Here is a 20,327-nt window from a genome sequence, read left to right as displayed (position 1 = left end):
CTTGACTGAGAATGCATCTTGCTTGCCAGCAATCTGAAATTACACTTTGCTTCCAGTTAATTAATCCACTTTCTGCACTCAGATTGTTTTCCCCTTTGGATAAATGTTCATCTTTTGGGAAGTACCACTGAATCATGATGTAATGTGCTCTCTCTATTGCATAGCCACTCATTCTGTGCAGCGGTGAAGGGAAGTGACATGAGGCTGCAACTACCATATTTGCTTTGTCTCCTTATTGCAGCAGGACAATAAATAGCAAAACTTGTCGGGACCCTCCCAAGATGACCGTCCTGAAATCAATCTCAGGGAGCTAAGAAAAGCTGACGGTGCAGATTTTCATTGCTGTCCTTGAAAGCATAGATGCAGATTCTGGAAGATGGGGGTCTTTGTAAACCTCCTGTGTAGCCTTTTGAAGGGATGCAAATACCGTATTTTTCGCTCCATAAGACACACTTTATCCCTCCTAAAAAGTAAGGGGAAATGTGTGTGCGTCTTATGGAACAAATGCAGGCGGGAAAAGCCCCTAAGAGCCGCACACATGCTCCACGTGGCTCTTGCGGGCTTTTCCCCGAGGAGGGAGAAGGGCAGCCCCTCACTGATGGGCTGTCCTTCCCCCATCTCGTAGAAAAGCCCGCAGGAGCTGCACGCCCTTTAAAGAGCATGCGGCTCTTGCGGGCTTTTGCGGGAGGTGGGGGAAGGGACAGGGGGCAGCCGCTCAGTCCCTTCCCCCACCTCCCAGAAAAGCCCCCGAAAGCCGCACTCCCTTTCACGAGCCGCGTGGAGCATGTGTGCGGCTCTTGGGGGCTTTTCCCCCAAGGAGGGAGAAGGGCAGCCCGTCACTGATGAGCTGTCCTTCCCCCATCTCGTAGAAAAGCCCGCAGGAGCTGCACACCCTTTAAAGAGCATGTGGCTCTTGCTGACTTTTAATACGGTAGTTTTGTGGTGGCAGGGAATTATGGCCCAACATCTTTTCGGGACCCAAGGTTCAGGAAGGCTGTGTGAATGGATTCTTTAAAAAAAATAGAAATCCACTGAGAAATTGAGTGTTTCGCAGCTCTGCATCTTTCTGAATAGTGATTTCTCCAGCCCTGTGATAAAGGCCTGGACTTGTGCAGTAACCATAATTAATGTTGATCATAGTTTATTATATACTGTGGGTAAGCCAAAGCATCTCACAGGCAGTCACTCAGACCTAGTCACAGCATAGTTCCCCCCCCCCCAATTATTTTGAGTTTTGAGCTGTTCTTCTCTTGTGGCTCCGCAACTTGTGAGCTGCAACTAGAGGTTCTGGTTTTGCATACAATGTTTAATGCTTAATGCTAAGGTTAACTTTGACCAAGAATTACCTAACTTTTCCATTTATAAGACTTACGTTTTTTTCTCTAAAAATCATGCCAAAAAGTGGGGGTCGTCTTATACATGGGTAGTGCACAGGGTGGATGTTTGATTGGTTGCTGCCGCAGCTGTCAGCGGCTGTTGTGCGTGTTATTGGTTGCTGCGTCAATGGGTGGTGTTGATTGGCTGATGCTCCTGCAGTTGGGCAGGCGACTGGCAGCTTCTGCCGGGATGGGACAGAAGGGAGGCAGATTTTGGGACACGTGCAGGTGAGCGATTTTCAGCAATCCCCCCCTAAATAAAGCTCAACAACCCTGGGCAATTGCCTCATTTTCTTAACTTTGAGTCCCCAAAAATAGGGGGAGTCTTATAAAGATGGAAAAGTATGGTTTATACCACAGCAAACCTTGGTGAAGAAGTGTTGGGTTCAAATAAGAAAGTTTAACTTTGGTTACCTAAGCTTAGCATTCTGTGTGGACCAGGTCAGTGGAGCTAGCATCTCTGTGTGGACCTGTGCTCTGTCCACACTTTGGCAAGCTATTCCCAGCCTGGTTTGCTTATGCTAGCTGTTGACTTCCTTCTAGAGCAGACAAATGTTCATCCTGTTTCTCACAGTGATCAACGACGTGCTTTTGGGAAGTCCACACCCAGAGCGTGTTGGAAGACAGTCACCTCCCCGTCCGGCCACCATTCCTCTTCAGCCAGTGATACTGCGTGGCATGTTGCCTTTGAACCTGATGGGTCTGTGCGGGCATCACGACCTGTGCTGCTGCTTTTGCTTTGATGAATTTGACTATTGTGCTTATAAAGCATTTAAAACTAGTGGCCACCACTGCATTTGGTGCTGCAAATTCTATACTTTTCACACCATGTGAAGTATTTCCCTCCCTATGTTTCTGATAGGTGTCCCCTGTGCACAATCTGTGAGTTGTGTTCCCCAACACACACACACACACACACACACACACACACACACTCAGAGAGAGAGAGAGAGAGAGTGTGTGCTTTTGTGCCAAAATGAGAATAATACAAATGATGAACAATTAGTGACACTCAAAGACCTTGCAACAACTGGAACGGACTGCCCCTGCTGGCACCAAGGAAATGGGCAAGGACAAAGCAGGCAGAGCTCATCCTGGGCCAAACATCCATAGGCATGGAGAGCAGCAACTGATGGATCTGTACAGCATTTGCTGGGGTCACTTTGCCGCCTGTCGTCTTATGTGCATATTTGATTTACTCAGTCACCCCAATAGGGGTTTAGCTAACCCCCAAAGCCACACAATTAAGAATATCACCACTTCAGTGAAGGAGAGGGCCTCTGAAACACAACATGGCAATTCACACCTCATGGTAGTTGATGACTACTTAGAACATGGGAGTTGTGAAGCCTGAAGCAAAAGGTTTTTATGGCATATGCTTGACGCCGCCTGTTGACAACTGTCTTAGCTTTGCTATAAGTGACTTTCCGTATACATAATGCAGTATATATAGCACATGGGAAAGATTTATCTGGACCTTTAGATCCTGCTAACCAACTCAAGCATCCTTTTCTCTTCGTAGTCAGCATAAATAACATGAAATGAAGAAACCAGATCTCTTTCTGCTGCCTCCTTCATGAAACCTTTGGCCTACTTTGGTCTCCCAGATGAGTGTCAAGTATGTTTCAGCCACACTATTAAAATATGCACACAAGAGGGAGAGCAGCGCTTACATATCCCCTACCCCCACCCGCTCTCCCTTTTTCTCCCAAAAAACATCTCGGCTGAGTTTGTAAAACAAATTTTTGTTTGTTTCGCCAGAATGTAGATTAGGGAGGACAGGGGAACCCTGAAAATTATGAAGATTGACAATCTGAATGAGAAACAAGACCCCCCCAATAATGATGATGTCTTCACACCATCTGGTGGAAAAGAGGATTAAAAAATGGTTTCTGCAGATGTTTGTTTGTTTTTTTCCAATCTGCTTGAGATAGGACGGTTAGGCCAGGCTTCCTCAACCTCAGCCCTCCAGATGTTCCAGGGGTGCCTTAGAACCTGATCAGGGTTTCCCTAAAAAGAGAAAATTTCAGAGCCATCGTTGTTGAATGCAGTGATTAGAAAGTTGTTTGGGCTGATCTGTCCTTCGACGTCCCTCAAGAACGTGTTTAGGTTTCTTTTTTGGTGGAATTTGGAAATAGTGAGTAAGGTAAAGGTAAAGGACCCCTGGATGGTTAAGTCCAGTCAAAGGCGACTCCGGGGTGCAGCGCTCATCTCGCTTCAGGCCAAGGGAGCCAGTGTTTGTCCACAGACAGCTTTCTGGGTCATGTGGCCAGTAGGATTAAACCGCTGCTGGCACAACGGAACACAACGACAAGTGCTAGAGCACACGGAAACGCTCTTTAACTTCCTGCTGCAGCAGTACCTATTTATCTACTTGCACTGGTATGCTTTCGAATTGCTAGGTTGGCAGGAGCAGGGACTGAGCAACGGGAGCTCACCCACCTCCTAACTTGTTCTGTTGATGAGCCAGACTGCTGCTGCTGCTGTTTTTTTCCTGCCCTGGAGGTCTTGTGCCTTGCACAGTTCTGGCTTCCTTGCTCTTTCTTGTGCCCTTCACCCTTGTTTTCTTGTAGAAGATCCATTCCCTGTAGGTGCAACAAGTGCTCAGGAGCCAGAGACCATAGTCATGTTCCCAGAACTCCCTTGCGCCTGTCTCTGCTGCAGCAGAAGCTGTGTCAGGGAGTCCCAAGGTGTTTGTTCTCTCTCTCTCTCTCTCTTTCTCTCTCTCTCTCTCTCTCTCTCTCTCTCTCTCCTTGTCAAGGGTCAGAAATCACAATGCTGCACAAGACCCACCTGTTCCAAAGCTCATAAGAGTGTTGGATGCATCCAGTGTGTTGCCTTAATTGATGTTTATTTAGTCCTGATTTTGCTCTGCCTTGATAGCTTTACTTGAGGGCAGTTTAAAAATCTCTTAAAAATAAAATATATAGGGAGGAATTCAACGCCTTGCTAAGCTGATTATTCCATCAAGGCAAGTGTTTCGACTTGCCAAATCCCTCCCTCCTCCCCTATACATTCTGTAAAGGTAAAGGGGCCCCTCACCATTAGGTCCAGTCGTGACCGACTCTGGGGTTGCGACGCTCATCTCGTTTTATTGACCGAGGGAGCCGGTGTACAGCTTCTGGGTCATGTGGCCAGCATGACTAAGCCACTTCTGGCGAACCAGAGCAGCGCACGGAAACGCCATTTACCTTCCTGCCGGAGCAGTACCTATTTATCTACTTGCACTTTGACATGCTTTCGAACTGCTAGGTTGGCAGGAGCAGGGACCGAGCAACGGGAGCTCACCCCATCGCGTGGATTCGAACCGCCGACCTTCTGATCGGCAAGTCCTAGGCGTCCCAATATGCATTATTGCAGAGGTTTTAAAACCGAGCCACCACACCGAGCCAGTTTTTGAGGTCTTACTGGAAGAGAAGAGGAGAAGGCCCCATTGCACTAGTGGAAGCCCTTGCATAGGGCTTCAGCTGACAGGGTTCATTAGTTGAATCCTGCACATAGTAATTTAACCCCATTATGTAACTTAAGCTCTTTGTTATATATTGTCCTGGTCTATATAGCAATGTAACTTTTAGTGTAAATATGCAATAAACAATTTCTAGCTGCAGCTTCCGTTGAACTCATAACAACATAATCCTTGGAATGGATTTTGACACTTCCAATAGATCTATATGGTTGCAGATGTTCATCACAATATGTCACCCATGAAAGTTTGATCCAGGATATTCCTGAGAGCTGGATTCTTATTAGAGGTAAAAATAAAATTCTGCACAGTGTATTGTGCTTTTATGTGCCATTCTTACCCGTTTGACTCACCCAGGATTTTGACTGGGATGGTGAGTGCAGTGGGGAGAAGAGGTCTTAATTCAACAGCATGCTTTTTGAAAACAAAAATGTGCATCTTGTTGGATTCCCAGAGTGACAAACAGAGTCCTGAGAAATGTTTGTGTTGTCCTGCATTCTGCCCCCAAGGTGACGCACTGGGCAGGCCACGCTTGGCATGTAAACATGGTTGGAGAAAGTCGGCCCTGGCAGCCTGACAACAAGATGATTGACAACTTCCTGTTAACAAAGTGAAAAGGATTAGAGAATTGCCTTGCAGCCTATAATGCAAGACATTGGCAAGGCTCCTATGAATATTCAGAGGGAAGGGAGAGTTGCAGCTGGCCTCTGAGTTTGTTTCTGACTTCCCTATCTCTTTGGTAACCAGGCTGGGAGAGGAGGAAAGGCAGTTCCAGCCAAGGGCTGACTTGGACCCAGGTATCTTCATGGAGCATCTTCAGGGCAGGGGAACTGCTATAAGACCACAGGGCAGATCAATGCCAAATTTCTGTTCTACAGCTTCCAGAAGACCTATTCAGATTTGATACTGAGCTCTGATCTATTCTGATTTTTAGGAAATATGCATGGAGATTTAAAAGTGTGCACAGTTTCCTTAATGTGTTTTTTTACTGAAGTTCTGTTCCGTCTAGTTGCATTTGAAACAAAAAGGCAATTAGTCAGCCAGAGCCAAGCAGTGGGGGAAATGCAACAGTTGTAAAATAGAGGAAGGAGGGAAGAAGAATCTAACTAAGGTATAGTCAGAGTAGACCCATTGAAATTAATGGTCCTCAGTTAATAGTCACGCCCATTAATTTAGAGGATTCTTCTCTGAGTAGGTCCATTCTTCATATCCTAGGTGCTTCCCGGGCAAAGGCTGCTTAAAGTGGCTGGCTTAACTGTTTCATTGGCATATACAGAGGTATTATCTTTCCACTGTTAGCTTGCTTGACGGTTAGCAGTGCCAGAAGAGGTTGTTCTTGATGATGCAGAATATGATGAAACAAGGCAGTAGGCCTGTGGACAAGTAATTCTTAACTGGTTGGGATCATGAAGTTTTGACTTCTTAAATATAGTTCTGGACATTTAATTGCCAGAACTATAAAAGACCAAAACTTTAAACAGCAGCAACAACACCACCACCACATAGTTTTATAAACTGTTGGAGCAAATTGCAAATTAGTCATAAAATTCAAAATAGGGGGTTAAAGGTTTTGAAGCAAGATAGAGGAAAGAGGAAAGAAAATACTTTCCAGGGACAGATGTCCATCCCTCCAGATTTATATGCAAGAATGAATAAGATGACAGGTGAGATACTATATTTGTCTAAAATAGAAGTATTTGAGTGCAAATTTTGTGATAAATATTTCATGCAGATCTACATGTTTTACATTCATACTTTGCTATTTACAGCTTTTAAAAATTCCTCCCGACTTCAGCTGCGCATTCATATGAGCTTGTGCTTAAGAGTTGAAAGGAAGGTTATTGCAGGCAGAGACTTCTCAGAGCAGACAGAAACGATATTTTAAGAAGTCAGATGGGGTCACTTATTTGCAGTTATGATCATCTACTCTTAACTTTAACTGGAATCTGCCACTGAAATAGAACCCAACAGCTGATGCAACTAAAACTTCCAAAATATTCCTCCAAGATACGTCTTTGCTTTTTGTAAAGTGTCATAACATTTATTGATCTCCAGTTTCTCCTTTTTCAGAAGTAAGGAAGGAAGATAACAGCCAGCAAATTTATTTATAAAATAATTTTGGACTATTCCATAGATACTGGGCTCCTTGTAACCAGTCAAAGGGAGCAAGGGGGGTGCAAAAGGTGTTCCATTTCACTGCTCTGGGTGTAGGCAAAGATGCTAATCTACCTGAAGGGAACCTATGTGGAGATAAATAAAAAAAATCACTTGCACGTAAGCTGCAGCAGACAATAAACTGATGTTGATCGGTTAGCTCAGTTTTGTCAGTGCGGCATCTTCATGTCTTGTCACATAGCGGCTGCATATGAGGATGCGGCTGTATTTTCCCCAGCCAGTGCTGAGAGCTGAAGTTGAGTATGACTACCCAAGGAGTACAAAATAAGTACAGAGAATCAAATCAGGGTGTGTATTTTTAACATTATTCCACTTTTAAGAGGCACACAAGTGTTGGTCGGACCCCAGCTTACATGTATTTTAGATTAAAATGTGGTTAAAAATAGGCACTTGTCCCACCCTTTTTGTGCGCTCTGTGTGTGTGTGTGTGTGTGTGTGTGTGTGTGTGTTGGACTAGGCGGTTTTTTGGGGGGGAGGGGGAGTACCTATGTTAGTCTCTGCTGCGTCGCATGCATCTGATGATGTGGACTCCAGCCCATGAAAGCTTATGTCACAATAACTTCCGGTCTTTCAAGTGCCACAAAACACGTTATTTTTATTGTAAAGCAAAGTGGTGTCCAACGAAGGAGGCGAAACCCAAGGAACTGCCCAACTTCATTTCTGTGAGCAGATTACCGTATTTTTTGCAGCATAACACTCACTTTTTTCCTCCTAGAAATTAAGGGGAAATGTCTGTGCGTGTTATGGAGCGAATGCCTATGGGTGGCGGGGGGGATCTGCTGCAGTCGTGAGCAGAGGATCCATGGTTCCCCTTCCTTCCCTCCTCCGTGGCTCGCTTTGAAACAGCAAAGCGGGAGAAGAGCCGCTGAGTGGGGAGGAGAGAGGGACAGAGAGCCTGCTTCTTTAAAGGAGCAAAGCGGGAGAGGAGAGGAGCCGCTTACACGAGTGTAAGCGGCTCCTGTCCGGTTGGTTCCTTTAAAGCAAGCAGGCTCTCTGTCCCTCTCTCCTCCCCACTCAGCTCACTAAATAGCAGCAAAGTTTTTCAGCTCGCTAAGCCGGGGATGAGTGGGGAGGAGGGAGAAAAGCAGAGCCTGCTTGCTTTAAAGGAGCAAAGCAGGAGAGGAGAGGAGCCTTCTCCCCTTAAACCCCTCACCTGCATTATTAGCAGCATCCTTCTCCACACACCCCACACGTGCTCCTTGTCCCTTGAGTGCTTTTCCTTCCCTCCCCACTTAAAACGTGGTTACAAAGCACGGATCCACATGGATCCTCAGGATTTTTGCACTGGGTCACCCCAAATTCACCATCAGATCACATAGCATGTCCATGGCTACATCTTGCACCAAAAAAAAATCACGCACCCACTGTTGCCTGGGGCCGCAGTGGTGCAAAAACGTGGTTACAAAGCATGGATCCACATGGATCCTCAGGATTTTTGCATTGGGCTACTCCAAACTCACTGTCAGATCACGTGTCTGTGGCCACAGCATGAACCACAAAAATCATACATCCACTGTTTCATTTAGAATATTTTTTTTCTTGTTTTCCTCCTCTAAAAACTGCGTGCATGTTATGGTCGGGTGCGTGTTATAGAGCGAAAAATACGGTAAATATATATTGTAGACCAACATTTCTCAAACCATGTTGCTGTTCATGAAAAACATGCGTGTTTCTAAAGAGGTTTATAGGGCGGCAGTGTGATTTTGGGGGCGGGGGAAATGTCTCCCAGTGCCTAAGGAGAAATCTGGATTGCAGCTCAGATTGTCTATAGAAATGGAGCTGTGTTACTTACCTTCCCTGTTCCCATTTATGTTACTAACAGAATGCTACAGACAGCTCCTCTAATTCTTCTCAGAAGAGGGAGCAGCCTTTGCGAACACTGGCATCTCCTCCATCCTGTGAGCACCACAGAATTTGCACCCGGGGACATTTGCACGACCAGTTTAACCCTGACCAGTATCATCTAGAACAAGTAAGCCTGTTTCCCGTGTTTTCCTTTTGCGGTCTTGCCGCTGCCACTCATGGGCACACCAGACTCCATATGCTTTAAATAATTCTCTGTGGATGCATTTCTAGGGGGAGCTGGGGAGGGGGTTCTCTTGGTAAGAAGGCTTGCTTACCATAGTCTTCCAAGGACTATTTGGCTGACCTTCAGGAAGCAGTGCAAGACTTCTCTTGCCAGGTTGGTATATGCCAGTTGCCTAGAAAGACAGAGATGAATCCCTGTGATTTAGCATTTCAGGGGAGGCCTTGCAGGTAAAAGCTGGCTGCTCCACCAATGCTATTCTCCTTGCCTGTTTCTGAGATAAATTGAAACGTCAGCATGAGGCTGGCTGCACGAGACTTACAACTGACACAGATCTGTTAGATCTGGAAGGATATAGAAAAAGGATTAAAGAAAGTGAATTATAAGTAATTGAAATTAGGGGTTGCTGGAAAAGTTTAAAACAGGGATGCAGAAAAGGGAGGTATGGGGAAGTCGTTGAAATAAGGTTTAAGAAAAAGAGGTTATGAAATTATACGTGTTTATATGTTTGTTTGTTTATGTGTTGTTAGTTGTATGTGTTTTAATATATTTTGGAAAATCAATAAAAAAATTATTTAAAAAAAAATAGATCTGGAAGGATATAATAACAGACTTGGATGGCACACGTATCTATGGGATGAGACGGTAAAAATACATAAAGGATTCCTGAACCACATCATGAGAAAGTCAATTTATGAGGTGTGGAATACATATAAAAGTCTATTAGAACGTAAAATTCTGTGGTGGCTCTTGCCATTGGAAGCGATTGTGGTTAAAAAATTTAATATGGAAGGAAAATGGGCCTCCTACAGAGATGTAGTGATGGAGGAAGGAAACCAGTTGGAATTAAAAACGTTTGAGGAAATAATAATAATAATAATAATAATAATAATAATAATAATAATAATAATTTTTTATTTATACCCCGCCCTCCCCAGCCAAGGCCAGGCTCAGAGCGGCTTACAAGCAATAATAAAAACAAGATGAATGATTACAACTTAAAAACAAAAATAAAATACCACATTAAAATAATGGAACATTAAAATATTAAAATGTAGCCTCATCGCAGGAGGAGAAGGAAAAGAAAAAAGAAAGAGAGGGAGGGAGGGAATCAAACTGGCTCCAAGCCAAAGGCCAGGCGGAACAACTCTGTCTTACAGGCCCTGCGGAAAGAAATCAGATCCTGCAGGGCCCTGGTCTCATGAGGGAGAGCGTTCCACCAGGCTGGAGCCAGTGTTGAAAAGGCCCTGGCTCTGGTTGAAGCCAATCTAACTTCCTTAGGGCCTGGGACCACTAGGGTGTTGCTATTTATGGATCTTGAGGCTCTCCGTGGGGCATACCAGGAGAGGCGGTCCCGTAGGTACGGGGGTCCTAGGCCGTGAAGGGCTTTAAAGGTCAAAAGCAGCACCTTAAATCTGACCCTGTACTCCACCGGGAGCCAGTGCAGCTTGAAAAGCACTGGGTGAATATGCTCCCATGGCAGAGACCCCGTGAGGAGCCTCGCTGCAGCATTCTGCACCCTCTGGAGTTTCTGGGACAGCTTCAAGGGCAGTCCTGCGTAGAGCGAATTACAGTAGTCAAGCCTGGAGATGACCGTCGCATGGATCACTGTGGCCAGGTCAGGGCGGGAAAGGTAAGGGACCAACTGCTTGATGCAGCGAGGTGGAAAAAATGTCGCCTTGGCTGTTGCTGTAACCTGCTCCTCCATGGAAAGGGAGGCGTCTAGGATTACACCCAAACTCTTAACGGAAGGCAATGGCACTAATTGGGCCCCAGCAAGAGAAGGGAGTTGGTCCCTCATCCCCATGCCATCCTGACCTAGCCATAGGACCTCTGTCTTCGAAGGATTTAGTTTCAATCGGCTCCCACGAAACCATCCAGCCACAGCTTCCAAGCATCTGGTCAGTGTGTTCGGGGCCGAGTCGGTGTGGCCATCCATCAGCAGATAGAGCTGAGTGTCATCGGCATATTGGTGACAGCCCAGCCCAAAGCTCCAGATAATCTGGGCAAGGGGGCGCATAAAGATGTTTAAAAGCATCGGGGAGAGAATTGCGCCCTGCAGCACTCCACACACCAAGGAGTGGCGCGACGACATTTCCCTCCCTAGTGCCACCCTCTGTCCCCGACCAGAGATAAAAGAGCACAACCAGTTACGGGCTATGCCCTGTATCCCCACGTCTGCGAGGCGGTGGTCCAGAAGATCATGATCGACCATGTCAAAGGCTGCTGACAAAAGAATCATTGAGGGATTGGTTGCATTATTGTCAGATAAATGAAGTGTTTAAAGAGGATTAAAAATGGATTTCTTGATTTCCCCCCCTAAAAACTGGGTGCGCCCTATGGTCCGGTGCGCCCTATGGTGCGAAAAATACGGTGTGTATATGTGTGTGTGTGTGTGTGTGTGTGTGTGTGTGTATATGTGTGTGTGTATGTATGTATGTATGTATATATATATATATATATATATATGAGACTTACAGCTGACAACTGCAGGCAAGAATTTAAATTGCAGTGGCCCTTTCTCCAAGTCCTGCAGTCATTGCTGGTAGCCTGGGTCATATGGCTGTTCCTCACTGGGTACAGTTGGGATATCGTGCGGGTTATATCTGTGAACTGCTTTTGATCTGATATTCTCCACTTCCAGCTATATGTACCACAATAACTTGGATAATGGGATTTTTAGAATTACTGTTTCTGGCATCTGAAATGAATGAAAGCTCTCCTCATCCACTTCAAATACCTTTTGGTGATTGGAGCCGTGAGAAATTTAAAACGAAGTCTGCCTTGCTTGTATCGTGTTGTTATATATATATAAACGTGTGTATGTGTGTAGAGAGATTAGATGATAGAATAACAGAAAATATATTTAATATCTAAACTTCTTGAGTGTGTCATGCGTTGCCAGCTTTTGAGATGTTCTTTTTGAAATGCTTCTCCAACAGTCCATCCCACGATCCTATCGGCACGTCAGCTTCCCGGACGATGACGAGGAGATAGTGCGGATTAACCCACGAGAAAAGATCTGGGTGACGGGTTATGAGGACTACCGCCACACCCCCATGCGGGAGAAGTACATTGATCCGGACGATGGGGACTCGTATGTGCGATTTGCCAAAACCGAGGCCTCCAAACACGATTACAATTACCCTTACGTGGGGAACTCTGACTTCGATCTGTGCGAAGACATCAAGGGCGCTGTGGTTAAGACTCAGCCTGCCAGGTGCAAATCGCGGCGGCGAAAGGAGGATGGGGAGAGGTCGAGGTGCGTCTACTGCAGGGACATGTTCAACCACGAGGAGAACAGGCGGGGTCAGTGCCAGGATGCTCCGGACAGAATAAAGAGTTGCATCCGCCAAGTCAGCTGTATGTGGTGTGCGGACAGCATGCTCTATCACTGTATGTCTGACCCAGAAGGAGACTATACAGACCCTTGCTCTTGCGACACCAGTGATGACAAGTTTTGCCTCCGGTGGTTGGCCCTTATCGCCTTGTCTTTCCTTGCCCCCTGTATGTGCTGTTACCTGCCCCTCCGGGCTTGCTATCACTGTGGGGTCATGTGCAGGTGTTGCGGTGGGAAACACAAAGCAGCTGGATGACAACACTCGAAGCTTTCCCCTTTTAGCTAAGTAGCATCTTGGTCCAGAGCGTTCTCAATTTTTACGTACGTCGTCACACAGCCCAAGGAGACTGACAAGAGTTCAGAAACCAGTGGGCTCCTCCCTCTTCCTCTTCCCCCTTTCTTTCTCTCCCTTTCCCACTCGGCTGCTATGCATTGATTGCTCACTGAGTTCTAACAGACTGATGTGCAGCATAAAAGACTTTTGTATTATTGATCTGTAATCAAGCAAGAATGTCTTGTACATGTTTATACCTCCCCTCTTCCCTTCCCCTCAGTTGAATGGTTGAGTGTGGTGGACTTTCAGAACTTATTACGGCTGTATCTGTATTTAGCAACCTATTGACACATGTGGAAATAAGGTATAATGAAATCCCACTTTAAATTGTGTTCAACTTGCAGCCAGTAAGAGTGTGTGTGTGTGTGTGTGTGTGTGTGAGAGAGAGAGAGAGAGAGAGAGAGAGAGAATGTGTGTGTGTATAGAAATTGTGCTAATAACAAATGTGTACCATGACACAGTATCGCTGACAATCTTTATTGTGAGAATTTTGAGTCCATCCGTTCTTTTGACAGTTGCTTTGAATGATTTCTCTGATCTCCAAGTATTCAAGCAAAATGTGGGAAATGAGCCTTAGTATCACCTGTATAACATTTGTGAATCTGAGAACTTGTGTTTCAGACCAATTTTACACGTGAAAGGGAAACCCTTAAGTGTCTTCTCTCTTCTCCCCTCCCCCCGCACCACCACCTTAGTCTTTCTCCTCCAAATAACATTGGAAATTATAGCTTTAGTGTTGATATTCTTCACAGTGGAAATACTCCCTCTATCCTACAGTGTTTCTATTTGAAACAAAGGGGGAATTTCACAAGTTACTAAATTAGCAGGTACACTCATGTGCTTGTGGTGTACCTTGAAACATATGAGGGAACATAGTTGTCTTTTATTTTTATTTTTATTTTAACCATGTCTACAGTCCTGTGTACTAAGGATGGGTGACAATTCTGCTCTCTCTAGAATCCAGGAGCATTTGGGGAATGGATCTGGGGCCCTGTGTTTTTCCAGCGTTTCCAAACCAACCTGGGAATACAGGGCAGCCTCCTCAGCCAGCAGGAGCTGGTCTGTGCGAAGTGTTTTCATTTGTGCTTTGCCTGCCTCTCTCTGCCTTGGAGGCCTTTTGGACCAGGCGAGGGTGTTTTGAAACTTCTCCTGGGACCACTTCCCATGAGGGGAAAGCTTTTTGGACAGAGGGAAAAACACCACTGCCTGCATCTGAGACTGTCAGGTGTGGCTGTGGATCCAGCACCACGACAGGCATCCTATCATCACAGCATTTGACAATCACCTGGGCGCAGGTAAGGGCATGGCTTCTCTTTTTCATTATTCAGTTTTCCTCAGAAGGCCTACAGGAATCTGAAGGGGGGAAAGGTGAAATTGACAAACGTCAGCCCCACCAGTCCGGAGAAGCCTAGTAAAAGTTTATGAGCTAATCAGTTTCACTGGGATTCTCTAAGCTAGCTGTAGAGAATTGTGTGTGTGTCAGTTTCAAGAAAGCTTTAACGTTGCTGCGCATTGCAGGGTCTCTTCCTTCCACTTTTTTTTCAAGTGCATTGGTGAAATTGACTGATAAAGGATTTCCCCCCACCTGGGCAGCAAGTCTCTTCCATCCCCCAAGCCTTTGGATCTGCAAAGTACGCGCACTTGCAGTGTGGGCACGAATAATTCCTGGTGGATTTAATGCGCAGATAGGAAGCAGAAAGTACCGAGGGGGGAAATGTGCTGTGGTGTTACCAGGGTTTTCCATGGTGTGTCCTGATCTGATCCCCCAGTTCTGTCTGCTGTGCAGACAACAGGATCCGCCTGGGGTCAGCAGAGGGTCGTGCCTCTTTCTGCTTCCAAATGCACTGAACCAGCGTATTTGGGATCTGCAGAGAACCCAGGGCAGACATCCCTTAGGCCAGAGCTGGGTCAATCCCAGGCACCTGGTCACCTTGGTGCCTTCAAACCAAACACTAGGAGCATTGAAGCATTTCCCCCCAGCCCTGCCCTAAGTTAGAGGCAGGCCCTGCGGAAATCCGTGGGTGCCCCAACACGGAAAGGCAGTTGATTTCCGTAGTACTTGGTGGTGCATAAAACGTGTGTGCTTTGCAGGATCTGTACCTTCTAACAGGCTGCTTCTTTCTTGGTTGTGAAATGCGTACAGTAGGGTGACACGATGCTTTTGACTTTGTGTGGGTTTGATTTTCTTCTTCAAAGCCATGTCTTGTGTACAAGGCTTGTAATTATCTGGGGAAATAATAATATTTTTCTAATATATGACATGGAATGGCCATTTTTTTTATTCAAAGGAATAATGTAGAGCAGTTTAGCTATAATATAGCATAGTACAATCTGAGTAATCCGAGGCAGCTAGAGGCACCGGCTTGTGAGAACTGGCGCTGCTGTTTCTGCCATAATCTTTTTTCCGCAGCCAAGTGCCGGTGAGTGCATGCCCTTGCCCCCCCCCCTCCTTCTTGCACATTGACATGAGTCTTAAAGGAAGAGGAACTGAATTTTATTTTATTTTATTGCCAAATAGATGCAAATAGCGACACCCTTGCCACTCTCCTTGTGAAAACGGGCCACAAGGAGTCACCACAGCTTTTTGTCACATATGCAGCGGGTATGTGTGGCATATGTTACGGTTGAAACCTGGAGCTTGAGCAGATCTGCTAACACTCAGTCACTGACTTAATGATTTGATTACGAGCTTTTCTGTTTGGTTTTTAAACTGCGCGCCTGGCAGCATCCATTGGGCCACCCCAGAAACTCCAGGGCCGTTTGGCAAAGCAATCATTTGAGGCCTGTTTGCAAACACGGACCCTGCACCCTACCCTCTTTCCACCAGACAAGCCACTGTTGTGAAACTCAGGGGACCTTCAGGAGCAGTTTCAGAAACCAAGCGGGGAGACCTTTGGGGTGGAGGTGGGGGTCTGTGTTGAAACTTGAACATTCCTAGGGACTTCTGTGGGATCCTTCTTGCCTTTGCAGCATAGAAGACGACTGGAGCACAGCCCTTTCCCCACTCACCACAAAGGCACAGCCATAAGCTCCCAGGCCGGGGTGGGGTGGGGGGGTTGGAATTTGTGTTGGAGCTCCTCCCCATGCCAATAATTGCCCTCGTTTCTGGGAGGAGCTGCAGCATAGGCTCTTCCCAGGCAGTTTGGGACTTCCCACATTACCTTTCCATACAGAAAAGAGCATATGGCAGTAACTTCCATTTCTCAAAGGTAATGGAAAGATGGCCCCAGACATCATCATCATCATCATATATATATATATATAAAGAACCAAGGCAGAAGAATTCTGGACTGTACCACTGAAGTTAGGGAGTCACATTTAATTTCCCCCATATTAAAAAACAACAACAAAAGACTCGTTGCTTGTAACAAGCTAGCAGACCAGAGAGATTAAGCATGCCTGTTTTTCTGATGTGCTAGTCTATTAGGCTTATTAAGCAGGTAAAAAAAAAAAAATCTGCAACCTGCAGTGATACAGTCTAAAATTCAATATAATGTGTAGATTGGCTGTGTGATCTCTCTAGTTCATCTTTTGGTATTCAAGATTTGGGATTTGTCTGTAACATATATAACGTAGGCTTCAATGTTTTTGCATTGGTTAGGTTTTACGTTTGTAAATGTAAATGGACTGCTAAATGGCAAGGGAAGCTTTTCATTTTCTTTTTTTTTTTAATTTTTATTTTGTAAACTCGTGGAAGGAATAAATATTTTGTGCCTAATAGCAAATGACAAATCGCTGTAAATGGTGACTAGCAAACATCATGCCAGCCTCAAAATAAAATAATAACAAAGTGATGGGGACAGTATTTTGGTTTTGCAAGTTGTTCCGCTATTCTGAATTTCTGTAAGGTCTCCCCCCGCCCCCAACAAAAGCACAACACTACAGAAGAGATCTTACAGGTTGTCAAGCCTCTCAGTTCAAGTGCCCCTATTTATTTTGCTAAAGCAGACATGCTCCAAGCCTCGATGTATGTCCTCTTCTGTAAATTCCCTCTTTTCTCTGGTTTTGTTTTAATCCTGATTCAGTCGTTCCATGTTTGTTCTCCCTCTCCCTCTCTCCCCCTCCAGGTGAGTTGTTGGGGGGTGTTTTTCTTTTCGTTAGTGCAGCGAAATTGGCACAAGGGTAGAAATGGGAGGCTGGGGGGGGGTTTCCCCCCTGTAAATATTCCCCATTGATCTCCACACTGCAGCTGAACAGTGTGTAGTGTTTTTCCTCTGTTGGTTTTTCAGTACTGACATTAATCATCTGAGAAATTATTCAGATTTTATTTTTGTATCTGTGGTAACAATCCATTAACCAAAAGCTGTTTCTTTCCCCCCAGTTCGGAACATTTCCGCCCCCCCCCCCCCAAGCTCTTGCTCACATTAACAAATTTAAGTGCCTGAAGCAAACCTTCTATTATGTATCTGTATACTAAAAGTTTAAAACTCTGTTGTATTGATTTTTATATGCCTTTTTACCTCTGTGTAAAGAATATATATACAAGTGTATGATGTATATTTTAGTTCTTAACTTCTTTTTTTATTGTTTCTAATATGTATGATCATTGTAGCTATTGCTTTAAAAATGTACCATGTAAATATAAATACATCATATCAAAAGAAAAGCTGTGTGACATGCTTTGCAAGTCTTTAACCGAATATTTGGGTATCTGAAAGATGAGAACCAAGGTGTATCTTTGTGCTGCATTCCAGAATACTAAAGGTGCACCCATTTTCTGAGCAATAATCTCTTAGCACAAGGAAATTGTAGCGTGAACTGGGAAAACGTTGTCATGTCCTTTCCCCACGATAGCAGCTGATCTAGAAAGTGCAGTCATGGATATTGTAGCTCATCCTACCTTTTCCTTCACTGATCTCAGGTGGAGAAATTCAGTTCCACAAACTGGTCCTAAATTCAAAGCTGCTCTTCACCTGCACTCCCTCAACATATGCAGGACAATATTTGTGCCTGCAGTTCTTCCATGAGGAAGGAGGAGACATTGATCTCCATTGTAAGTGCGTTGGGAAGTGGTGACAACATAGTGCCCCCCTAACTTGATATTTTATAGGGACGCGGGTGGCGCTGTGGTCTAAACCACAGAGCCTAAGGCTTGCCGATCGGAAGGTCGGTGGTTCGAATCCCCGCGACGGGGTGAGCTCCCATTGCTCGGTCCCTGCTCCTGCCCACCTAGCAGTTTGAAAGCACATCAAAGTGCAAGTAGATAAATAGGTACCGCTCCGGCGGGAAGGTAAACGGTGTTTCCGTGTGCCTTTCTGGTTCACCAGAAGTGGCTTAGTCATGCTGGCCACATGACCCAGAAGCTGTCTGCGGACAAACGCCGGCTCCCTTGGCCAATAAAGCAACCCCAGAGTCATCCGCGACTGGACCTAACGGTCAGGGGTCCCTTTACCTTTACCTTTAACTTGATACTAGGCTGCAGTCTTATGCAGTGCCAGTAAAATCAGCTCTGTGTGTGCATGTATGGTGTCAGGCTTCCTCTGTGTTAATCCTAACTTTTTTTTTCCTCCAGTCTTGGCATTTTGTATCAGGAAAGAAACTACATCAAACCCAAATGTTTTTAAATTACTGTAACTTCACTATAGGTTGTTAAATGCAAAATGCTATTTTGATATGGTTTACTGCTTTTTTTAAAAAAAAATCCCATTTCTAGTGGTAATTCCAGAATTCTCAAGTTATCCTCTCTCTCTTAACATGTAAGAACAGAATTCATTCTCTGTTGATTCTCTGTCCCTGGGTTCATTCTTGCCCTGCCCTCTTCCTACACAGATATATCCAGTTTCACAGGGGAGAGAACCAGATCAGCAGTGAGTGAGGCTTTCAGTGCTATCAACCTTGAAGAGACGGTCCAATGTAATAAAAGCATTTTAGGTATGGAGATACTGAAAGTGTACTGTAGCCTAGTGGATAATCCTCTTGTGAGTCTGAGAGACTCAGCTCTCTCGGAGAGGTGATGTACTATTTTTTCCCCCCTGTGAGATCAGTGTGCAGTTCACAGAACGTACACATTTCAGCTCCAAGATCCTGATCTTTTGAGACTCCAAAATGTTGCAAACAGATTTGTGTTTCCACCCTTTGTTTCAGAAGACTCTTGACTTCAGTACGATGGAACCTCAGTTTTCGAGCGTCTCAGAAGCCGAACAATTTGGAACCCAAACACGGAAGTAATTGCTTCCATTTTCTAACGTTTTTGGGAAGTCAAACGGCTTCCAGGGAGTTCCCCCCCCCATTGACTTTGCAGCCAGCCCATTGATCTTTGGTTTTCTAACATTTTGGAAGCTGAACAGTCTTCCAGAATGGATTATGTTCAAAAACTGAGGTTCCACTGTAGAAGAAGAGTTTGGATTTGATATCCTGCTTTATCACTACCCTTTGAGTCTCAAAGCGGCTAACAATCTCCCTTCCCTTCCTCCACCACAGCAAACACTCTGTGAGGTGAGTGGGGCTGAGAGACTTCAGAGAAGTGTGACTGGCCCAAGGTCACCCAGCGGCTGCATGTGGAGGAGCGGGGAGTCGAACCCGGTTCACCAGATTACAAGTCCACTGCTCTTAACCACTACACCACACTGGCTCTCAGTCGTAGTGATCTGTCCACAAATCTCAGGAACTAGAGAGAAGGGTTTAAAATTCAAACATCTTTGGTTTCTGCATCTCATGATCTCACTTGGGATTAGTTGTATCAGCTCAGCTAGGTAACAGGAAGTCTTCCTATCAGTGCCATGGATCTTCACACTTCATCGCAGCTTTCTAAACATGATGACATACTGCATATCCATAGCCCAAGGGACTTTGATAGGGAATCATGCTGGCATTCTGAAACAATTCCCAATAAATTTAGTGGGACTTGCCCCCGAGCAAGTAAGCCTATGATTTCAGCCTTGTTTTCTAAAGGAGGTCTCCTTCTGCATTCATGTAACTCCAGAGGCTATTGATTATTTTCTTGCTTTTATGTATGAAAGAACTAAGAATTACAGTATGGATACCCAATCAGCCTTAATTTCAGGCAAGGCAATATTGCCATCCTTTATTTGACCATATAAAACGCTCTCCACCTTTTCCCAGAAGCTTTACAGGTTTTAGGTGGCCACCAGACACGACCTAGTAACATCTGTGGTTGTATTATATATTAATTAAAATGCACTAGTTAAACTGCTGCCTTTTCAAGGTGGCTCTCTGTGGCAATGTTTGTTTGTGTAAAGCTCGCTGAGTGCAGTCATCAACTTTTAAAACATCCTTGGAGTCTTGCATCCGCTACTGAGTTGTCTGAAGTGATGCTGTGCATCTGCGCAGCACAGATTGACCACTAAAAATCAAACATTGCAGGAGGTAACCTGTGAAAATACAAAAAAGGCAATGTCTTTCTAAAGCAGCTTGATTGACAGCTCTGTTTTCCATTAACAGATGAGGGAAGAAATGAGATGAACTGTACTCCTACGCTGCTTTTTGTGTTACCTAAAACACTGGTCAACATTGAACGGTTTCACTGTATCCATTGCTCGGAATTAGATCTCATGAGCAGAGCACACCATGCAGGGATAGAGATGCCCGGTTCTTGCTCTCTGCAGCTGTGGAGTGTGGGTGGGTGCAAAGAAGATATTGCTAATATCCAAATC

The 20,327-nt window shown here is 45.1% G+C and overlaps 1 protein-coding gene across 3 annotated transcripts in view; it reads left to right on the top strand.

The window, feature by feature from the left end:
* Positions 1 to 17,320, top strand: part of SPRED2 (sprouty related EVH1 domain containing 2) — a 79,966-nt gene extending 62,646 nt beyond the window's left edge. For all 3 annotated transcript variants that reach the window (XM_083606654.1, XM_083606655.1, XM_083606656.1), the window contains exons 5-6: positions 8,837 to 8,986; positions 11,983 to 17,320. In XM_083606654.1, the coding sequence (XP_083462780.1) occupies positions 8,837 to 8,986; positions 11,983 to 12,636 (804 nt within the window). In that variant the 3' untranslated portion in view covers positions 12,637 to 17,320. The remainder of the gene's footprint in view (positions 1 to 8,836; positions 8,987 to 11,982) is intronic.
* Positions 17,321 to 20,327: the final 3,007 nt, after the last annotated feature.

The sequence above is a fragment of the Podarcis filfolensis genome (genome assembly GCF_964270895.1).
Source record: "Podarcis filfolensis genome assembly, chromosome: 3".
Lineage (NCBI taxonomy): Eukaryota > Metazoa > Chordata > Lepidosauria > Squamata > Lacertidae > Podarcis > Podarcis filfolensis.
This window is presented reverse-complemented; position numbering and strand designations above follow the sequence as displayed.